Here is a 19,253-nt window from a genome sequence, read left to right as displayed (position 1 = left end):
CATACCAATAGAGGGAGAGTGTGTGAAAGGCCACTGTTATGTTCTCAGACTGTTGTTTTCAAAGCAAGAAGGAAAGTTCTGAAGAGATGGTCTGCACTTTAAGCAGTCATTCACATCAATGCACAGAGAGTGTAAAATAGTACCTGATTAGGTAACATTTCACTCCCACCATCTTCTGGGAAAAGGACTACAGAAGGTGTAAGGCAATGGAGGAGTAGGACTGGGATCTTCAAATGAAGAGAGAGTGGAATTGTTTGAAGATACAGTCACATTATCACTTTGCTCTATCTGGCACAGGAGGAGGGAGTATTCCAATCGTGATGGAAGTTTGCTAAGCTGGTATTTACATGCATGAAACTACTTTTATGCTTCTGATTTCAAATCCAAGATTAGGGTTGGAAGAGATTTTAGGAGGTCATCTTGTCCAACCCCCTGCTCAAAGCAGGACCAACCCCAACTAAATCATCCCAGCCAGGGCTCTGTGAAGCCAGGCCTTAAAAAAACCTTGAAGGATGGAGATTCCACCACCTTCCTAGGTAACCCATTCTAGTGCTTCACCACCATCCTAGTGAAATAGTTTTTCCTAATATCCAACCTAGGCCTCCCCCACTGCAACTTGAGACCATTGCTCCTTGTTCTGTCATCTGCCACCACTGAGAACAGCCTAGCTCCATCCTCTTTAGAACCCCCCTTCAGGTAGTTGAAGATGGCTATCAAATCCCCTTCTACCCCCCCCCCCACTCTTCTCTTCTGCAGACTAAATAATCCCAGTTCCCTCAGCCTCTCCTCCTAAGTCATGTGCCCTAATCATTTTAGTTGCCTTCCAGTAGACTCTCCAATTTGTCCACATCCTTTCTGTAGTGGGGGCCCCAAAAGGGGATGCAATACTCCAGGTGTGGCCTCACCAGTGCCAAATAGAGGGGAATAATCATCACTTCCCTCGATCAGCTGGCAATGCTCCTACTAATATAGCCCAATATGCCTTTAGCCTTCTTGGCAACAAGGGCACACTGTTGACTCATATCTAGCTTCTCGTCCACTGTAATCCCCAGGTCCTTTTCTGCAGAACTGCTGCTTAGCCAGTCAGTCCTCAGCCTGTAGCAGTGTATAGGATTCTTCTGTCCTAAGTGCAGGATTCTGCACTTGTCCTTGTTGAACCTCATCAGATTTCTTTTGGCCCAATCCTCCCATTTGTCTAGGTCACTCTGGCTCCTATTCCTACCCTCCAGAATATCTACATCTCCCCCTAGCTTAGTGTCATCCGTGAACTTGCTGAGGGTGCAATCCATCCCATCAGCCAGATCATTAATGAAGATGTTGACCAAAACTGGCCCCAGGACCAACCCCTGGGGCACTCCACTTGATATCAGCTGCCAACTAGACATTGAGCCATTGATCACTACCCGTTGAACCTGATGATCTAGCCAGCTTTCATCTAATCCATACTTTTAAAAACTTGCTGGCAAGGATACTGTAGGAGACCGTATCAAAAGCTTTGCTAAAGTCAAGATATCAGATCCACCACTTTCCCCATATCCACAGAGCCAGTTATCTCATCATAGAAGGCAATCAGGTTGGTCAGGCATAACTTGCCCTTGGTGAATCCATATGGACTGCTCCTGATCACCTCTCTCTCCAAGTGCTTCAAAATGGATTCCTCAAGTACCTACTCCATGATTTTTCCAGGGACTGAGGTGAGGTGGACTGGTCTGTAGTTCCCCAGATTCTCCTTTCCCCCCCGCTTTTTAAAGATGGGCACTATACTTGCCTTTTTCCAATCTGGGACCTCCCCCGATCACCACAAAATTTTCCAAGGATAATGGCCAATGGCTCTGCAATCACATCAGCTAATTCTGTCAGCACCCTTGGATGCATTAGATCTGGACCCAGGGACTTGTGCATATCCAGCTTTTCTAAATAGTCCTTAACCTGTTCTTTCACCACTGAGGCTGCTCACCTCCTCCCCATACTGTGCTGCCCAGTACAGCAATCTGGGAGCTTACCTTGTCTGTGAAGACTGAGAGGAAGGAGGGAAAAATAACTACACCACACCATTCAGTACTTCAGTTTTTTCCACATCATCTGTCACTAGGTTGCCCCCCCCCCCCATTCAGGAAGGGTCCCACACTTTCCTGGGCCTTCTTGTTGCTAAGATACCTGTAGAAACTCTTCTCATTACCCTTCAAATCCCTTGCTATCTGCAACTCCAATTGTGCTTTGGCCTTTCTGATTACACCCCTGCATGCTCGAGCAATATTTTTATACTCCTCCCTATTCATCTGTCCAAATTTCCACTTCTTGTAAGCTTCCCTTTTGTGTTTAAGCTCACTGAAGATTTCTCAGTTAAGCCAACCTCAATAAAAGCTTCTTTAAAAATACAGCAAGCTTTCCTGGACTCTTTTCCCCCTCATATTAGCCTCCCAGGGGATCCTGCCCATCAGTTTCCTAAGGGAATCAGTCTGCTTTTCTGAAGTCCAGGGTTTGTATTCTGCTGCTCTCCTTTCTTCCTTTTGTGAGGATCCTGAACTCAACCATCTCATGGTCACTGCTGCCCAGGTTGCCAGCCACTTCTACTTCCCCTACCAATTCTTCCATGTTTGTGAACAGCAGGTCAAGAGGAGCACAGCCCCTAGTTGGTTCCTCCAGCATTAGCACCAGGAAGTTGTCCCCAACACTCTCCAAAAACTTCCTAGATTGTCTGTGCACTGCTGTATTGCTCTCCCAGCAGAAGTCAGGGTGATTGAAGTCCCCCATGAGAACCAGGGCCTGTAATCTGGAAACTTCTGTTAGTTGTCTGAAGAAAGCCTCATCTACCTCATCCTCCTGGTCTAGTGGTCTGTAGCAGACACCCACCACGATATCACCCTTGTTGCTCTCGCCTCTAAACTTAACCCAAAGATTCAACAGGCTTTTCTCCAGTTTCATACTGGAGCTCTGAGCAATCATACCGCTCTCTTACATACAGTGCAACTCCTCCAACTTTTCTTCCCCACCTGTCCTTCCTGAACAGTTTATACCCATCCATGACAGTGCTCCAGACATGTGCGTTACTCCACAAGTCTGTTATTCCAATCACATCATAGGTCCTTGACTGACCAGGTCTTCCAATTCTTCCTCTTCATTTCCCAGGCTTCTTGCTTTCATGTACTGGCACCTAAAATAACTAGCTGATTGCCCGACTTTCTCAGTAGGGATCAGACGGCCTCCCCTGTTGCACCCTCCTCCTTGTGTTTCCTCCCGGTATCCCACTTACCTCAGGGCTTAGGTCACCATCCCACAGCAAGCCTCCTCATTAGATTGGCAAGCCTGCTTGCCAAGATGCTCTTCTCTCTTCCTAGCAATCCTTCTTCCTGGAACATCCCATGGTCGAAGAATCCAAAGCTCTCTCTCAGACACCACCTGTACAACCACACATTTACCTTCACAATTCGATAGTCCCTACCTGGGCCTTTTCCTTCAACAGGGAGGAAGGACGAGAACATGACTTGCGCCTCAAACTCCTTTATCCTTCTTCCCAGAGCCACATAGTCTGCAGTGACCCACTCAAGGTCATTCTTGGCAGTATCATTGGTGTCCACATGGAGAAGTAGGAAGGGGTAGCAGTCCAAGGGCTTGATCAGTCTCAGCAGACACTCAGTCACATCTTGAATTCTAGCTCCAGGCAAGCAGCACATGGAGTTTCCTGGTCTAGATGGATGACTCCATTCCCCTTTAGGAGAGAGCCCCCAACCACCCTCCCCCCCCCAAAATCTCCTCTTGGGAGTGGTAGTCATGGAACCCCCATCCCTAGGACAATGCTTCCCATGCCTTCTGGTCGATGGGGTCTCCCTCTGATCCCTTCCCTCATAACTCTTCCAAACCATTCTCTGACATAGTACCTGTGCAGAAAGCCTGAAAATGGTTTCTACTTCTATCTGCATTGGGGGTACAGGAGTTCTCCTCTTTCTTCTGGAGATCACATGCTGCCAATTTTCTTCCCTGTTCTGCACTGCCCTCTCTGATTCTTCAGCATGCTGTGCCCACAGTACCAAATGCTGTCTTCTATTCAGAAAGTCAGCATTCTCTCTGATTCATCGCAGGGTTGATGCTTGGGTAGCTAGTCCTTTAACCTTCTCTTCCAATATGAAGACTAGTTTGCACTTCATACAGACGAAGTCGCTTCTATCCTCTGGGAGAAAACAAGCATGGCACATCCTGTGCCGGTCACAACAAGGGATCATTCACTATCCACATGGTTTTCCTTTTAAGAGCCTCTTTAGATGTTGTATTTACTGCTCACAGAAGCCTGAAAGGCAAAAAACTCTGTGGAAACTCTCCCCAGGCGAACTTTCTCTGGTTGCCACTCATTTGGTTTGCAACTGGCTGCTTTTTTATAAGGCTTCTGGCTTGAAGTAGTTGCCACAGCTCAAAGCCTTCCCTCCAATCAACTACTCAAGGCTCACCTGGAACAAAAGCACTCCCAACTCACACTTTTCAAACAACCACATGGTCAAACAGTCACTTATTAGTGATAAGTGGTCCTTATTCATTTATTAACACTTAACTGTAATACTCTCTGGCTCAAGAAACAGAGACAGCATCTTCCATTACTGTGCGCTTATTTAGCTATTTTGATTAACTGCCTCTCCCCCTAGACCAAGGGTGGATACAGCATTGTCTGTATGAGAGAGACAGACAGACACCTAGCAACAGAGGTGAAATGAGCAATTTCATGATCAGTATTTGCTTGTATGTATTTTACCACTAAGAGAGCAAGTGCGAGTGGTCAAACACCAGAGATCGGTGCTATCAAAGGGATGTAGATAGACAGAAGAGTAGAAAGACAAGATGACAAAATCAAAACTGATGTTCTTGCTAATGTGTGAGAGGTGTCCCATTGGGGTGTGAAGAAAGCTGGACACTAATGCTTGTCACCGTTTAAAAAATGCAGCCTAAGACTAGGGCTCAATGGAGTTTTTTTTATGTAGTGTTGCATCTCTCCTGAATACTCAATTCCATCCAAAGGACTAGCTGCTATTAAAAAAAAACCAAATACAGCCTGCTCTTAGAAGTCCTGGCTGCATTGCATTACTGCCATATGCAATTTGAAGATGAAAATTAAAAACAACAACATCATTTTCCTTTCAGAAAGGCAGTTGTCAACTGTAACGCACTCAAGGGACAGTGCACATATGAATAGCCAGCTGCACTTTTCCCAATCTGGGCATAACCAGCCAACTAGACCCAGAAGAGGAATTTAGCAAAATTATAGGATGGGCAGGAAGTTCCCCCCCTCCCTCCCACCTGTTTAAAAATATTTTTTTTTAACACTTTCATTGACTGGTAGTTTATAAATGGAGTTTCAAACTCAAATATATTCTCTATTTGGACCCAAATAAACAATATCTATCATAGTGTTTTATACTACTGCCCATTACTGTAGTATTTGAGTGCCTTCCCTGCAAGATCAGTAGCAAAAGTGAAGTCCCTAATGGATGCCAGATTCTCTGGCACTTCTATACAGTCAAATTATTACTATGGCACAAAAAAAACCCCTGTGTTAGCATTCCATTAAGTCTCAGATTTTAGTCACTCAGGTCAGAGTTAAAGTTTTTACTGCTATTTTAATCCTGGCCCTTTGCATACATCTGTTGCAAGAAGGTCTTTTGTTACTTTATGATAAAATACAGTGGTTCTGTGTTTTCACTACCAGGATCTACCACCCTCCCCTAATCTAATAGAAGGGTAAGATGGTCATGGCATGTGTTAGTGACACCTCTGGGGCTTATGACATCCATGTTGGGAGACTATAAACATAATACATATGAAAATTATTTATGTAGGTGCTGAGATACAGTAATGGGTGTGGCATAACAGACAGAATATCTGAGTATAGGCAAAGGGGCAGTTTTGTCATAGTATTGTATCCTGAAGATCATGTATAAACAGATCGATAAAGAAAGGTTTTCTAAAATAATAGTGCAAGCATCTCAGGCAGAACAGTAAGAAACAAATGTGCCTACTCCCTTTTTAAAATCTCTTCAATTTAAAGGCAATGGGCAATTTAGGCTCATCTTAGATAGGCCAAATGGCTCAATATACTGCATGCAACTAAATGGACAGTTAGCAGTAGAGCAATATATCTAGTTTTAAAATAGTGACGGATGATGCTTCTAGACAAAAGCTAGATAAAGCTTTACTTTGCCTCAAGTATATTCCTGTAATTTCTCTTAAGATAGATTTTGTACAATATAAAATCCAAAGTGAGCAAAAAAGAATTTTCCCTGTTTCTTTCTAAGCCTAAATGTTTCTGAAAAGAGGCAAGATGCTGCAGAATGGGAAGATATCAGGTGGCAGGATGGATAAAGGAATGGGGATTCCCAAGGATCCTGGCCTCCAACCTCAGTGACTGTGCTCAAGTCTGTTGATTGACTCCTGTTCAACAATACTCTGCAGACCCTTCCAGATTATTGGCTCACTCCCCTGGCTGTTCCCTTTGATTCTATGGAGGGGAGTCACAGGGTGCACAGCTAGAGTTTAGGCAGCTTTAACTTTGCTGATTTGACCTGCAAATTATCCCCATGCTCCAAACTGGTTAAAGGCAGGAATCATGTTACTGAATGTGGCTCTTCCGTCACCCTGCCCACTTTTTCCTGCTTATTCCTGGGCATCCCAGATATTTGACAGAGAAGGGAGTAGTATTTCACTTATCACTTTTCCCATCTGCAGGGTCTGATCAGGGTTTTCTTTATGGATTTCCTTCCCTTCGCAAGGAAGGACAGGGAGAGAGAGACAGACACACTCACACACACACACGGACCAAAAAGGTATTTTTGTATGAATGGACTGCAAGAAGAATGTTAAAGTTGTTTGTATATGGACACCTACATTTATTTCCATGTTTATAAAGAGCCAAAATGTACTCTCCACTTCCTCCGTACACAAGATACTTCTGGGTTTAAACTAAGCAAGAGAAGAAGTTTTATCCCCATAAAGGTCATGGCCTAATTTTCCAGGAACGATTAGTTATGGATGTCCACCTTGAGGTATGTGGACCTGATTTTCAGAAGTTTTGAGTACCTACCCTCTGAAAAATCTGGCCCCTCTGAAATGTTCCAGTTGTGCACCCAAAAAAACCCACTAGTCACTTTTGAAATTGATGTCCTTTTCATTTAGATAAATAAATAAAAAAAAAATGCCTGACCAAAAAAAAGTTTTAAAATGGAAGTACTATATCAGAGAGTCAAACAACAAACTATCAGGCTAAAATCATGATAATGATAGCTGGTACCTGCTGGGGTTGATAACTGACCAACCCGGGCAAAGCTCCAATAGAATTCAATGGGAGGCTTGCCCAAGCACAGTCACAGGACTTTGTAGTGATTATACTCTTTACATACCGGTCTTCTCTTGTACAGTAGATATATAAAATGCAAGAAATTGAGAACCAAGAACACCGAATTCCAGATCATTATATCCAAGGCACAACGGTACAGCATAGCCCAGATGATGAAAAGTACACATCCTGTCAAAAATAAAATAGGAAGTTAAATTATACAGATATATATTATATAAAAATAAAACACACACACACACACACACACACTTCATTCTTTTGATATAGATAATACAGATCCCAATTTTAGATTACAGTAATTATATTCAGAAGTGATGCATTTCACAAGTTTCAACAGAGTTAGGTAACATGGATCAAGGTAAGCAATGTTGTAACAGTTAATTTTATTTAGTTACAAGAAGCATTTTAACACAACTGCTTCATACAGCTGGCATTACATGGATTTGAGACAAAAATAATAAGCATTCATTTCTAGGGCTGAAGCCTGTAGACAAACAAAACATGAATAAGCAAGCACTATTTGCCTGGAGCTCCCTAAATGCCATCCAGAGAGATTTTCAGTTTTAAAAGAACCACCACCACAATATATGTTATGAATCTGGCTTCCTGCTGTGAGTTATGCCATTGTTCAAGATATCATTGGTTAGGAAGACCAGAATGACTGATGAGTATCTTCTACATAATTTTCAAATACTAATTCCTCTGCTCTGATTAGTGAGAGCTGCTAAACAAGATAAAGTTCTTAATTATGCATCTCTCTCTTACAATGTTACTCTTTCAAGTTGCCATCTCAGCTTGAAAAATTGATACTCCATATGTTTGCCAGTTCAAAATTCAAACTAGAGCTGAAATCAGTGAACCCTCCACATTCAGAACTCCTGTTGATTTTAAATGAGAGTTCAACAGATAAAAGATCTTGCAAAAATTGAGGTTCCTGGCCATTAGAGAAACTCATTTTGGTAAAATAGCCTTTTGTAAGTGTGAAAGGAGATATGGAACAATTACTGTAAAATTCTTAATACAAGCAACATAAAGGTCTGGTTATTAAAATAGAGTCTCTCCAACACTGAACAGGTTCTATTATAGTTATGACCCTGTAAAGTGTATTTGAGAAATATCCCTTTTGTTATTTTTACAATATAGAACTTCTATATTGTAAAAATAACAAAAGGATATTTCTCAAAATACACCTTACAGGGTCATAACTTTTCACAACACTTCCTCAATGGGTCATGAAGACTTTGGTTCTACATACAGTACAATGGCATAGAGATAGTTCAGGAACCCTGTAAGTGATTTAGGTTAAGACTTTACAAACGTAGTTTGGCCCCACTCAAATCATGTTTGAACTCTTCCTAACAATGCCGCTGAAAACAAGGTTTTGGCATCACCTACCGTCATGAGGCGCTTACAATACTTCAGTAGTAAAAACCTAGCCCCATTCAAGTCAATGGCAAAAAAAAAAAAAAAGCATCCATTCTTAATGCTGTCAGACAATGTAAGAGCAGGAGAATTCTATTTTCTCAGAGCATTTAAGATTGCCAAGTGTGTTGTACTGCACGGTTCTGAATCCAACTACATCTTTATTAAATACAATAGCCCAGATATTAGTCAGGGCATTTATGGTGGTTAATAATGAATCAGGCCAAGACTCCAACCATAAATTGCTTTTTTGACTATCAGAAAAAGGAAATTCTAGTTAGCGCTTTGCATTACAATAGTATTAGACTTGGAATATTATTAATTTGTATTTTCCTAATGCGCTATCATGGAACAGAACCCCATTGCACTAGGTGCTGTATGAACAGAATTGGAAAAAAAATAGCCCTGTCCCAAAGAGCTTACAATCTAAGTATAACACAAGAGTTAACAAGTGGAGACATGCAGGGGAATGCAAGGAAAGAATGAGACAATATTAGCCAGCACGATAGGCAGCAGTCTTAGCATGCCAGAAGCTAATGCTTGTCAAGTTTTTTTGCAGGCTTCATGGAAAAGGAGAGTTTTAAGGAGGAATTAGGAGGATAATGAGTTAGTTTTACAGATGTTTAGAGGAAGCTCCTCCCAAGCAGGTGGGGCAGCATGGGAGAAAGCACAAAGATACTTGTTTGAAAATTTTGTAAGTGGGCAATGGAGGCTGGCATCACAGATAGATGGGAGTGAATATTTCAGTAGAAAATGAAAGATGACAGGGAGGCTTTGATTAGCTGTGAAGGGTCTTGAAAGTGACAAGTGGATTATGTTTGATGCAACAGAGAAGGGCAAGTATGGTCAAAGCAGCAGGCTAGGAAAATTACCTTTGCAGCATCATTTGAATGAATGAGTGGGGCAAGACTGCACTTGTCAAGGCCAGTGACAACTGCAGAGATGTTGCAGTAATCAAGAAGCAAGATAACAGCCTGGATGAGCGTTTTAGATGTGTGGGTGTATAGGAAAGACCATATCTTAGAAACGTTACGCAAAATGAATCCGCAAGATTTAGACGTAGCCTGGACATGAAGGCCTAGAGAGAGGATGCCACAGTGTGGTCCAGAGTGACAGGCAGGATGGTGGTGTGATCTACAGTGACCAAGAAAGGAGGTAATGGGGAGGTTAAGGGGGGAGTTAAGATGAAGAGATCTGTTTTAGCAATATTCAGCTTGAGCAGAAAGCTAGTCCTCCTCAAGAAAATACATATAATAGTATATGTTCACACTTCACTCCACTCATATTTTAAGAAGAGTTGGGGCTAGTCACTACATTAACCTCTCTAAGGAAAAAAATATTGTTGGTGTAGATGATATTTACTATTATATCAGTGGTCTGAGAGTGCAAGACATTTCTACTGTAGAAGGTACAAGTCTATCTTGCTATAATTTAAATTGAGCTCTACTTTTTTCATTTACTCATAACAAAAAATTTGGGGGCCAATTTTTTTTCCATACTTTGTCCAAGCATAGATTTTTTTTTTCTGATAAGTTGAGAGAGTGGAGAAAAACAGACAAAGAAAGGGAAAAACAAAACAAAAGAGCCCACATCACATAAACAAACCCTACCCTTCCACACAGTCAGATGTTTCAGCAACTGCACAGATGCTCAAAATTCTATATGCAGTTGTTGTGGAGTTTTATGAAACTCTGTCTGTATTACCTTATCCAAGTAAGTTCTGCAATGTCAGAGTGTTGACCAAGCCCCAAATCATGCTAACCTCCAACAAAATAAAACAATTAAAATATGTTGAAATACCACCAATGGAAGACAAGCGAGTCCAGAACGATACTTTCTATTAGGGCTGCCAATTAATCGCAGTTAACTCATGCTATTAACTAAAAAAGAAAAAAAAAAATCAGTGTTTTAATTGTGCTGTTAAACAATAGAATACCAATTGAAATTTATTAAATATTTTGGATGTTTTTCTACTTTTCCATATATATATTGTATTCTGTGTGGTAATTGAAATCAAAGTATATATTATTTTTTATTACAAATATTTGCACCGTAAAAGAGAAAAAAAAATAATATTTTTCAATTCACCTCATTCAAATACTGTAGTGCAATCTTAGTCGTGAAAGTGCAACTTACAAATGTAGATTTTTTTTTGTTACATAACTGCACTCAAAAACAAAACAATGTAAAATTTCAGAGCCTGCAAGTCCACTCAGTCCTACTTCTTATTCAGCCAATTGCTAAGACAAACAAGTGTTTACATTTACAGGAGATAATGCTGCCCTCTTCTTATTTACAATGTCACCAGAAAGTGAGAACAGGTATTTGCATGGCACTTTTATGGCTGGCATTGATGTGCCAGATATGCTAAACATTTGTATGCCCTTTCATGCTTCGGCTACCATTCCAGAGGACGTGATTCCATGCTGATGACTCCACTTAAAAAATAATGTGTTAATTAAATTTGCGACTGAACTCCTTGGGGGAGAATTGTAGGTCTCCTGCTCTGTTTTATCTACATTCTGCCATATTTCATGTTATAGCAGTCTTGGATGATGACCCAGCACATGCTCATTTTAAGAACACTTTCACAAAACACAAAGAAGGTACCAATGTGAGATTTCTAACCAACCCAAGATTTAAGAATCTGAAGTGCCTTCCAAAATCTGAGGGACAAGGTGTGGAACATGCTTTCAGAAGCATTAAGAGACCAACACTGCAATGTGGAAACTACAGAACCCGAACCACCAAAAAAGAAAGTCAACCTTCTGCTAGGGGGGAAATCTCACCATGCATCAGTCCGCACTGCTTTGGATTGTTATTGAGCAGAACCTGTCATCAGCATGGACGCACATCCTCTAGAACGGTGGTTGAAGTATGAAGGGACACATGAATCTTTAGTGCATCTGCATGTAAAAATCTTGTGACTCTGGCTACAACAGAGCCATTCGAACACCTATTCTCACTTTCAGGTGACATTGTAAATGTAGCAGGGTGGACACCTGCTCCTGCCTGGAGGGGCTTGAAAGCAGCCCTGGAGAGGGCTACAGCTCTCAAAGCTGCAAGGCTGATTGGGGAAGTAGCTGCAGCTGGGCCACGCCCCAATCAAGCCCAGCTGGCTCTATAAAGGCTGTGAGCCAGGAGCAATGACACAGTCTCTCTCTGCATTCAGAGAGAGAAGGGCCTGGCTGCAGGGAGCTAGAGACAGAGTACCTGAGTGGAGCAGGGCTGGGGAAAGGCAGAGGAGCTGGGGAGCTCCAGCCTGGGGCCTAGCATTGGGCTAAAAGGTACTGGGGGTTGCAGAGGGCAGCCCAGGGGTAGGCCAAGGCAGCAGGTCCAAACCCAACCTTGCCTGTGATGAGTGGTGTATACTGCAGTTTGCCCCAGGGTGTGGGGCTAGATGGTGATTGGCAGTAGCCTTATACTGAGGTGAGGTGGGAACAGTGGGTGGGGGTTCCCTGGGGAGGGGAGACCCTAAGACTGAGGGGTTACTGCCAGGGGGGAGCACCCAGAGAAAAGGGGCACCAGGGTCCTGGGGCCAGCGGCAAGGCAGATCACTGGACTGCAGAGGGCGCTCCAAGGCTAGCCAAACTAATTCCCAACAGAGACCAGCAGGAGGTGCCGCAGGGGTGAGTCTGCTCTTCTACAGTAAAGAAGAAGCAGGCAGCATTTTCTCCTGCAAATGTAAACAAACGTGTTTGTCTTAATGATTGGCTGAATAAGAAGTAGGACTGAGTGGACTTGCAGGATCTAAAATTTTAGATTGCATTCAAAAAAAATTTTTGTACATAATTCTACATTTGTAAGTTCAACTTTCATGATAAAGAGATTGCACGACAGTACTTTTATTAGGTGAATTGAAAAATACTATTTTTTTGTTTGACAGTGCAAATACTTGTAATAAAAAAGACTACTGTACATTTTTTATTCTGTGCTCTAATTGAATATATTTGAAAACGTAAAAACATCCAAAAATATTTAAACAAACAGTATTATTGTTTTAATTGTGCAATTAATTGCTTGACAGCCCTATTTTCTATTGGTCAGTAAATGGAATTTCAGCCACAAAGTTGTAAAAAGTAAATTTTGTTTGGCCTACCTGTAGCAAGCAAGCCTCGCAGGAAAATCATATGGAAATTCAAAGTGGTTGGAATAACCAATCCAACTGCAAAACAGATATTTGCCACATGAAAAACCAGATGATGAACCTCACTCCAGTTTTCACACGCAGTCTCATTGACAGGTACAAGGGTGGCATTTTTGAAATCTGGTATAAAACCTAATGGGGTCATGGTGAATGAATTGATTTCTGTAGTATTCATCTTGAAGAATCCTGTAAAAATACAAAAAGAGGCATTAAGAGTAATGAGCACCAATACAATGGAAAAAACAATGATTTGTGTCATGGGACTTAGGGGTATACTCTCTCGTTCATGTGCATACATATTTCTCCTTAATATGAACAAAAATTCTACACATACTTCAAAGGTTAAACTAAGTCCCTACATACAGTTGCCAACTTTCTAATGGCACAAAACCGAACACCCTTGCCCTGCCCTTCTGGTAGGCCCCGCCCCTTCCCTTCTATGAGGCTCCATCCCCCCTCTCTCTATCCCTCGCTCTCCCCCACCCTCACACACTCACTCATTTTCACCAGGCTTGGGCAGGGGGTTGAGATGCAGGAAGGGGTGAGGACTCCAGTTGGGGATACGGGCTCTGGGGTGGGGCCATAAATGAGGGGTTCAGGGTGCAGAAGGGGGCAAGGGGTTGGGTTGTGGGAGGGGATGAGGGGTGCATGCTCTGGGCGGCGCTTATCTCAGGCGGCTCCAGAAGCAACCGGCATGTCCAGTTCCTAGGTTCAGGGGTGGCCAGGCAGCTCTACGTCCTGTCTCCGCACAGGTGCCACCCCCATAGCTCCCATTGGCCATGGTTCCTGGCCAATGGGAGCTGTGGATCCAGCACTCGAGGCGGGGGCAGCATGCAGAGTGCACATCTGCCTAGGAGCCTAGGGACATATTGCCACTTCTGAGGAGCCACGTAGGGAGCCTGCCAGCCACACCAACTTCACTTTTAACGGCCCAGTCACCAGTGCTGACCAGATCCTCCAGGATCCCTTTTCCACCAGGCCTTACGATTGAAAACCAGACACCTGGCAACCCTCTCTCTACACATGAAAAACATTTTACAGTCACGTTTAGGTGAAAACTAAGAGCTTGAAGAAGAGTTAAGGTCAATATTCTGACAACCTGCACACATGATTTATTATCAGATACATGCCCAGTGACTTTCATAAGATGTGAGAATACAGGGGTCCACTCATGCTAAGCAGCTTGCAGGATTGGCACAATAATGTTAACTTCTGCTGGTTGTTAAATGGTCCTTAGGACCATCCAGGCATACTACTTCCACTCCCTCATAATCAGAAGATACATGTGCATACTAAGAGCAGTATATAGCTTTGGTATCTGTAAAATAGCAAAACTAAATACAAATTCAGAAGAATCTGTTATCATAATCTGTTAAAGAAAGCTTGACAAAAAAGCCAAAGAGGATTTATGTCTTTTAATTCTTCTTTATAATGTATAAAGCTGTCCTGAAAGGATTTTCTTTCTTTCAAAAGGAGGGAGAAGAACTGATATTTGTAAGGTTAAAAAAAAAAAAAAAAAAAAAAAAAAAACTACACACCAACCAAATACCAAGTCTGATCTTCTCCAGTTTTGTTGTCGATTCCCTGGAGATCAAAAATGTATGCCCAAAGCTCTCTCATTCCATACATGAGTGTTAGGGTGAAGATTAATAAGAACTATTTCCCTTCTCAGTTGATCAGGTTTCACTTGCTTGGGGTTTCTGATAACAAATGCTCTAGCTCTCCAGTCATCCATAGTGTCTTTCAGGAAAATTGGGCAGAAAAGAACTGACTTTTTAATGTAAAACAGACTCAGATTCCAAGACCAGAACAGACCCATTGTAGTCCTGTAATCTTACCTTCTGTGTAAGACAAGCCATAGAAGTTCCCAGCACAAATTATCAGAACATATTTTAGAAAAACAACTAATCTTGATTTAAAAATTGCCAGTGATGGAGAATCCACCATGAATCTTGGTAAATTGTTCCCTTAGCTAATAACCTTCACAACAAAAAGAAGCAATAAAGTTGGTTTCCCTTAACCAATATCATTCCAAAACACAGTGAAATAACTCTGATTAAATAGGTAACTAAAAAGGAAGGTGGGAGATATTACCTTTTTTGAAACCTATTGCAGACAGTCTTTCCTCATCAAGATTGAGCACAACTTGATATACTTAACAAACAAAGATTCATTTTTCAATTGAAAAAAACAAAATGATTCATTTCATATTAAAAGTAAAGTAATCTTGTTTTTAGCTAAGTATTTAGGACCCCTACTGGTTGCAATATAAAAGGTTATATGGAGTTCTGTTTGATTCTCATTAATGAACTATCTTTGCATCAGAGAGTGAACACTCTTTTCCCTTTACACATTATGGAGTATGCATTGTAACAAATCCTGTAGAGGCATTCCCTCTCTCTTTCACACATCCTCCTGTGACATTATACTCCATATGAAAATATACCTGTGATAGGAATATAACATAACTAAGATGTACTTTAAGCAAGATTGGCCTTATAAGGTATCATTGGAAAGGTTATGATTTACTGAATATGATTATCCTATTTGTATGCATGTATCATTTCTGTATCTGAATATAGTCAATATTCCTAATTTTCAACTATGTTATTTTGGGTGATGCCCCCTGCTAACACTTCAGGCACAACAATGAAAAAGCTGGACAGTGCTGATGGCCCATCAGCAATAGCCAATGGACTGTAAAAGCTTAGTCTTCCTGTGAACATGTGGGTCAGCCTGTGACGAATGGTTATGGGGCGCTACAGAGGCATGTGACCATGTCACTGGATACTGGAACCCATCTTGAATTCTGTACTTTACCACGAGAAGCTGGGTCGGGGGTCAAAGTAGGAAACAAAGGACTCCCACTTTATGCAAATCCCATTGAAGGGTGCGGAGTGAGGTAATCCTGGTCATCAGTTCTCCCCTGCTATCCCACCCAAGATGATTGCTGGAAACAACCAAGACTGAACTGGGGGAAAGAACTGGACCCAGGCTGGAAGGGCATCTGGCCTGTGAAGAAGATTATTAGAACCACATTTAGGGTGAGAACTTACATGTAACCAATTTATTTAGTGAAACTAGCTTAGTTTGTGTGCTGTTTTATTTTCTTAGTAATCTGCCTTGTTCTGTCTACTACCTCCTTGACTACTTAAAATACACCTGTTATAGTTAATACATTTATTTCTGGTTTACAATATAACCCAGTTTATGTGATTTCTAACTGGGGGGAGGGGGCGAGAAGTTGTGCATTGCCTCTTCCCTCAATGTGGAGGAGGGTAATTTCATACAATTTTTTTTTGGGGGGGGGGGACATCTGGGTGCTGTGGCAAGCCCCTTAAGCTGAGCCTTCTCAGAGCAGATCTCGGTCTCTCTGTGCAGCTGGGGGTGGCCCTGCCTGTGTTCTTGGCTGGAAGATGCCCAACAAGACCAGGTAAAAGGGTGCCCAGGCTGGCAGAATAGTCTGCCTCAGTGGCATCCCAGCATGCCAGGTGACATCTTGGGGGGCAGGGGGGTCCAACCTGTCCCACCACCCACCCACCCTCATACATTCATTACATCCCGTGTCTAGCCAGGTGCACATGTGGTGGGGACCCCTTCACAGGTGCCTAAATATGGATTTAGGAACCTAACTTCTGGCTCAGTTTTCCTTTTAAAATCTTGCTCTCTAATCCTCTAAAGTTCAAGTTGACTTATTACTGTCACACAAATATAGGAGCGCTACTGACAGATAGCAGAAGGCTGTACAACTTTTCTGATAAACAGACTTCTAAGTGCCTGCAGAAATAGATTTACTCTATCTACAAAGTGACAGATTGAGTCACTGGGTCCTTAAGCAAGACTGCCCACTAATTTCAACTGGAGATACTACTTAAACTAGGTATGCAACCTGGATATTTATCCATAGATAGTTACAGGAAAGAAATTGGTAAACATAATTCTGAAACTTATGTCTTTTCCTCTGGTCCTAGCTCAGATCCTTCAGTCCTAACTTGTTTATAACACAAACATGAAAAATTCTATTTCGGACCTTCAGTATTTCAAAATACCAAAAGTTCATAGTAAGTGGGAAGCTAAGGAATATAGGATCATGCTTCTAGCGCTTTAAATTCAGCTTACTTATAAGCAGGGATTCTAAAAATCCATTTGCCACAGAAAAAAAAAACACCGCTGAATTTGCCTTTTTTTAAAAAAACAGAGATGGGACTCGGGCCATCAGCCCAGGGAGACAGGGTTCAGGCCGTCGGATTTCATTTTAATTGCAGAAAAATGTGGATTTATGTTTATAAGAGAATTTTGTTTTTTTAATCACAGAAAACTAGAATTCCAGCTTATAAGAAAGATTACTACAATAATGTAATTTGAAATATAACATGCTGTGTTAACAAACTGCAATAAAGATATATTCTTTACAAAAACCCCTCTAAAAACTGATCTTTAAATAGAAGTCATGAAATTTCATCTTCAGAAACTATTGTGTATTTGGAAAAAGTGGATGGAATGTTGTCAACTTAAATCTGACAACGCATCATTTTACAAAATTTAAACTTTTTACAAAACTTAATAAAATGTTTGATACATTTTTAAAATTCAAAATTAAAACAATTGCTTTACACACACACACACACACACACACACACACACACTGTTTACAGCACTCAGAATCGGAGGTTGAAAACTCAATTTGTTTATAATTAAACCAACGTCATTGTTTTTCTACTGTCAGAGCTAAGAGAAAAGCAAGTAGTAAATAAACATGAAAGTAAATTGGATTTTTATGCTTAAATTGACAATGTCTCACTATATCTACTACAAGATGCTATAATCAACAAGAAAACCTGTTGACGTGTTGTCTGTCAAGTGGTCAGAATATTAACACCAATATTAAACCGACAAGAGTGAAGATACTTTGAATTAAATATGTTACACAAATATGTTAAAGGGATGAATCTTTAAAGTTATTTAGGCAGCAAGAGATGCAGATAATGAGATTTTCAGAAATGCCCAGGGGCTAGACCCACAACAGGGATTTAGGCATTGCAACGCAGAGTATATGACTTTTAGGTGCCCTGCCACTTAGCGGACTCTATAGCTGTGAGTTAGGTGCCCAGGCTCCCTATACAATGCCTGGGGAAAGTTAGGTGCCTAAGAACAGGAGTCACAAAAACCAACACTCTGAGCAGGAGCTGCTTTAAACTACTTGTTGGAAATGCTATGAGGGGTATGGACTCCCCCTGTCCCTCTAATGGACATAGGCGCCTAAATCTAGGCTGGATGGAGGCACCTCCTTCTGCTCAGGATTCACACCCATGAACTCTCCCCTGGAGTGAGATGCCTAAGCTCCTTCTCAGCAGAAGGATGTCTGCTACTGCCACCATCACTACCACCCTTATATGCAATAACCCAGTAGTTAGTGAATTTACCCAGGCCCAAATCCCACCTCTGCCTTATTTGAATCAGGGATTTAAGCCTAGGTCTCCCACTCCCCAGGTGAGTGCCCTGCCCTACCACTGGGCTACTGGATACAAGGGTGGTAGTTTTGTGCAAGGCCTGATCCAATAGCACGCTTACCAGATAGGCTGGGAACACTGGGTCTGGGGATTCTGCTGGGGTTTAGGGCACAAATCAGGTACTGGGCATCAGGGATTAGGTGGCTTTAAATATGCCCAGTGACAGATATTTAGGTGACTAGGGAATTTTATTGGTGGAAACTTATGTACCTAGGGACTTTAGGAGCCTACAGGGTTAGGTGGGAGCTGAGTGGAGAATTCGTGGATCTAAATTTTGGACTTAGGCACGTGAAGTGGATGATAAATCCCGAAAGGGCTATAGGTGGCTAGTCCCCAGCCCCTAACTGCTACTGAAATCAATCTTATCTGACTGTTTAGGTACCTAAATGCCTTTTAAAAATCTGGTCCTGCAACTGTATCCATACAGATGGATCTAATTACAGGATTGGGCCGCAGGGTTTTTTTAATCTAGCTCTAGAACTTTTCTTTAGTCTACTTTGCTATGGTCCTGCAGCACAAAGAGCTGGCAACAGAGCCGTGACTGTAACTATTAATTTTGAGAGCTGAAAACAGACCACTAGTGCTATTCTAATTAGATGCGTTGTAGTTTAGTTTCCCCAATTTTCTTTTACTACTGAAATAGGATTAAAGGGAAAAAACAGAGGCATGTGAAGAAAACATGTATTTGGACATGCTATGCAAATGAAGCCCTGCACCCCTTTAGAATAAAATGTCTCTATACCGCAATATTTGTTAGCCTTGGGCTGTGTAATATTCTTAATACAAATTAACAGTCCGTTCAGTCTATGTATTAAGAAAATGCATCAATGTTAAGTGA

At 41.7% G+C, this 19,253-nt stretch overlaps 1 protein-coding gene across 1 annotated transcript in view; it reads right to left on the bottom strand.

Moving 5' to 3' along the window:
- BVES (blood vessel epicardial substance) overlaps positions 1-19,253 on the bottom strand; it is a 50,602-nt gene that overhangs the window by 29,250 nt on the left and 2,099 nt on the right. The window contains exons 2-3 of the mRNA XM_054023511.1: positions 12,858-13,091; positions 7,380-7,504 (exon numbers count right to left, since the gene is read on the bottom strand). Of these exons, the coding sequence (XP_053879486.1) occupies positions 7,380-7,504; positions 12,858-13,080 (348 nt within the window). The 5' untranslated portion in view covers positions 13,081-13,091. The remainder of the gene's footprint in view (positions 1-7,379; positions 7,505-12,857; positions 13,092-19,253) is intronic.

The sequence above is a fragment of the Malaclemys terrapin genome, chromosome 3 (assembly GCF_027887155.1).
Source record: "Malaclemys terrapin pileata isolate rMalTer1 chromosome 3, rMalTer1.hap1, whole genome shotgun sequence".
Classification (NCBI taxonomy): Eukaryota; Metazoa; Chordata; order Testudines; family Emydidae; genus Malaclemys; species Malaclemys terrapin.
This window is presented reverse-complemented; position numbering and strand designations above follow the sequence as displayed.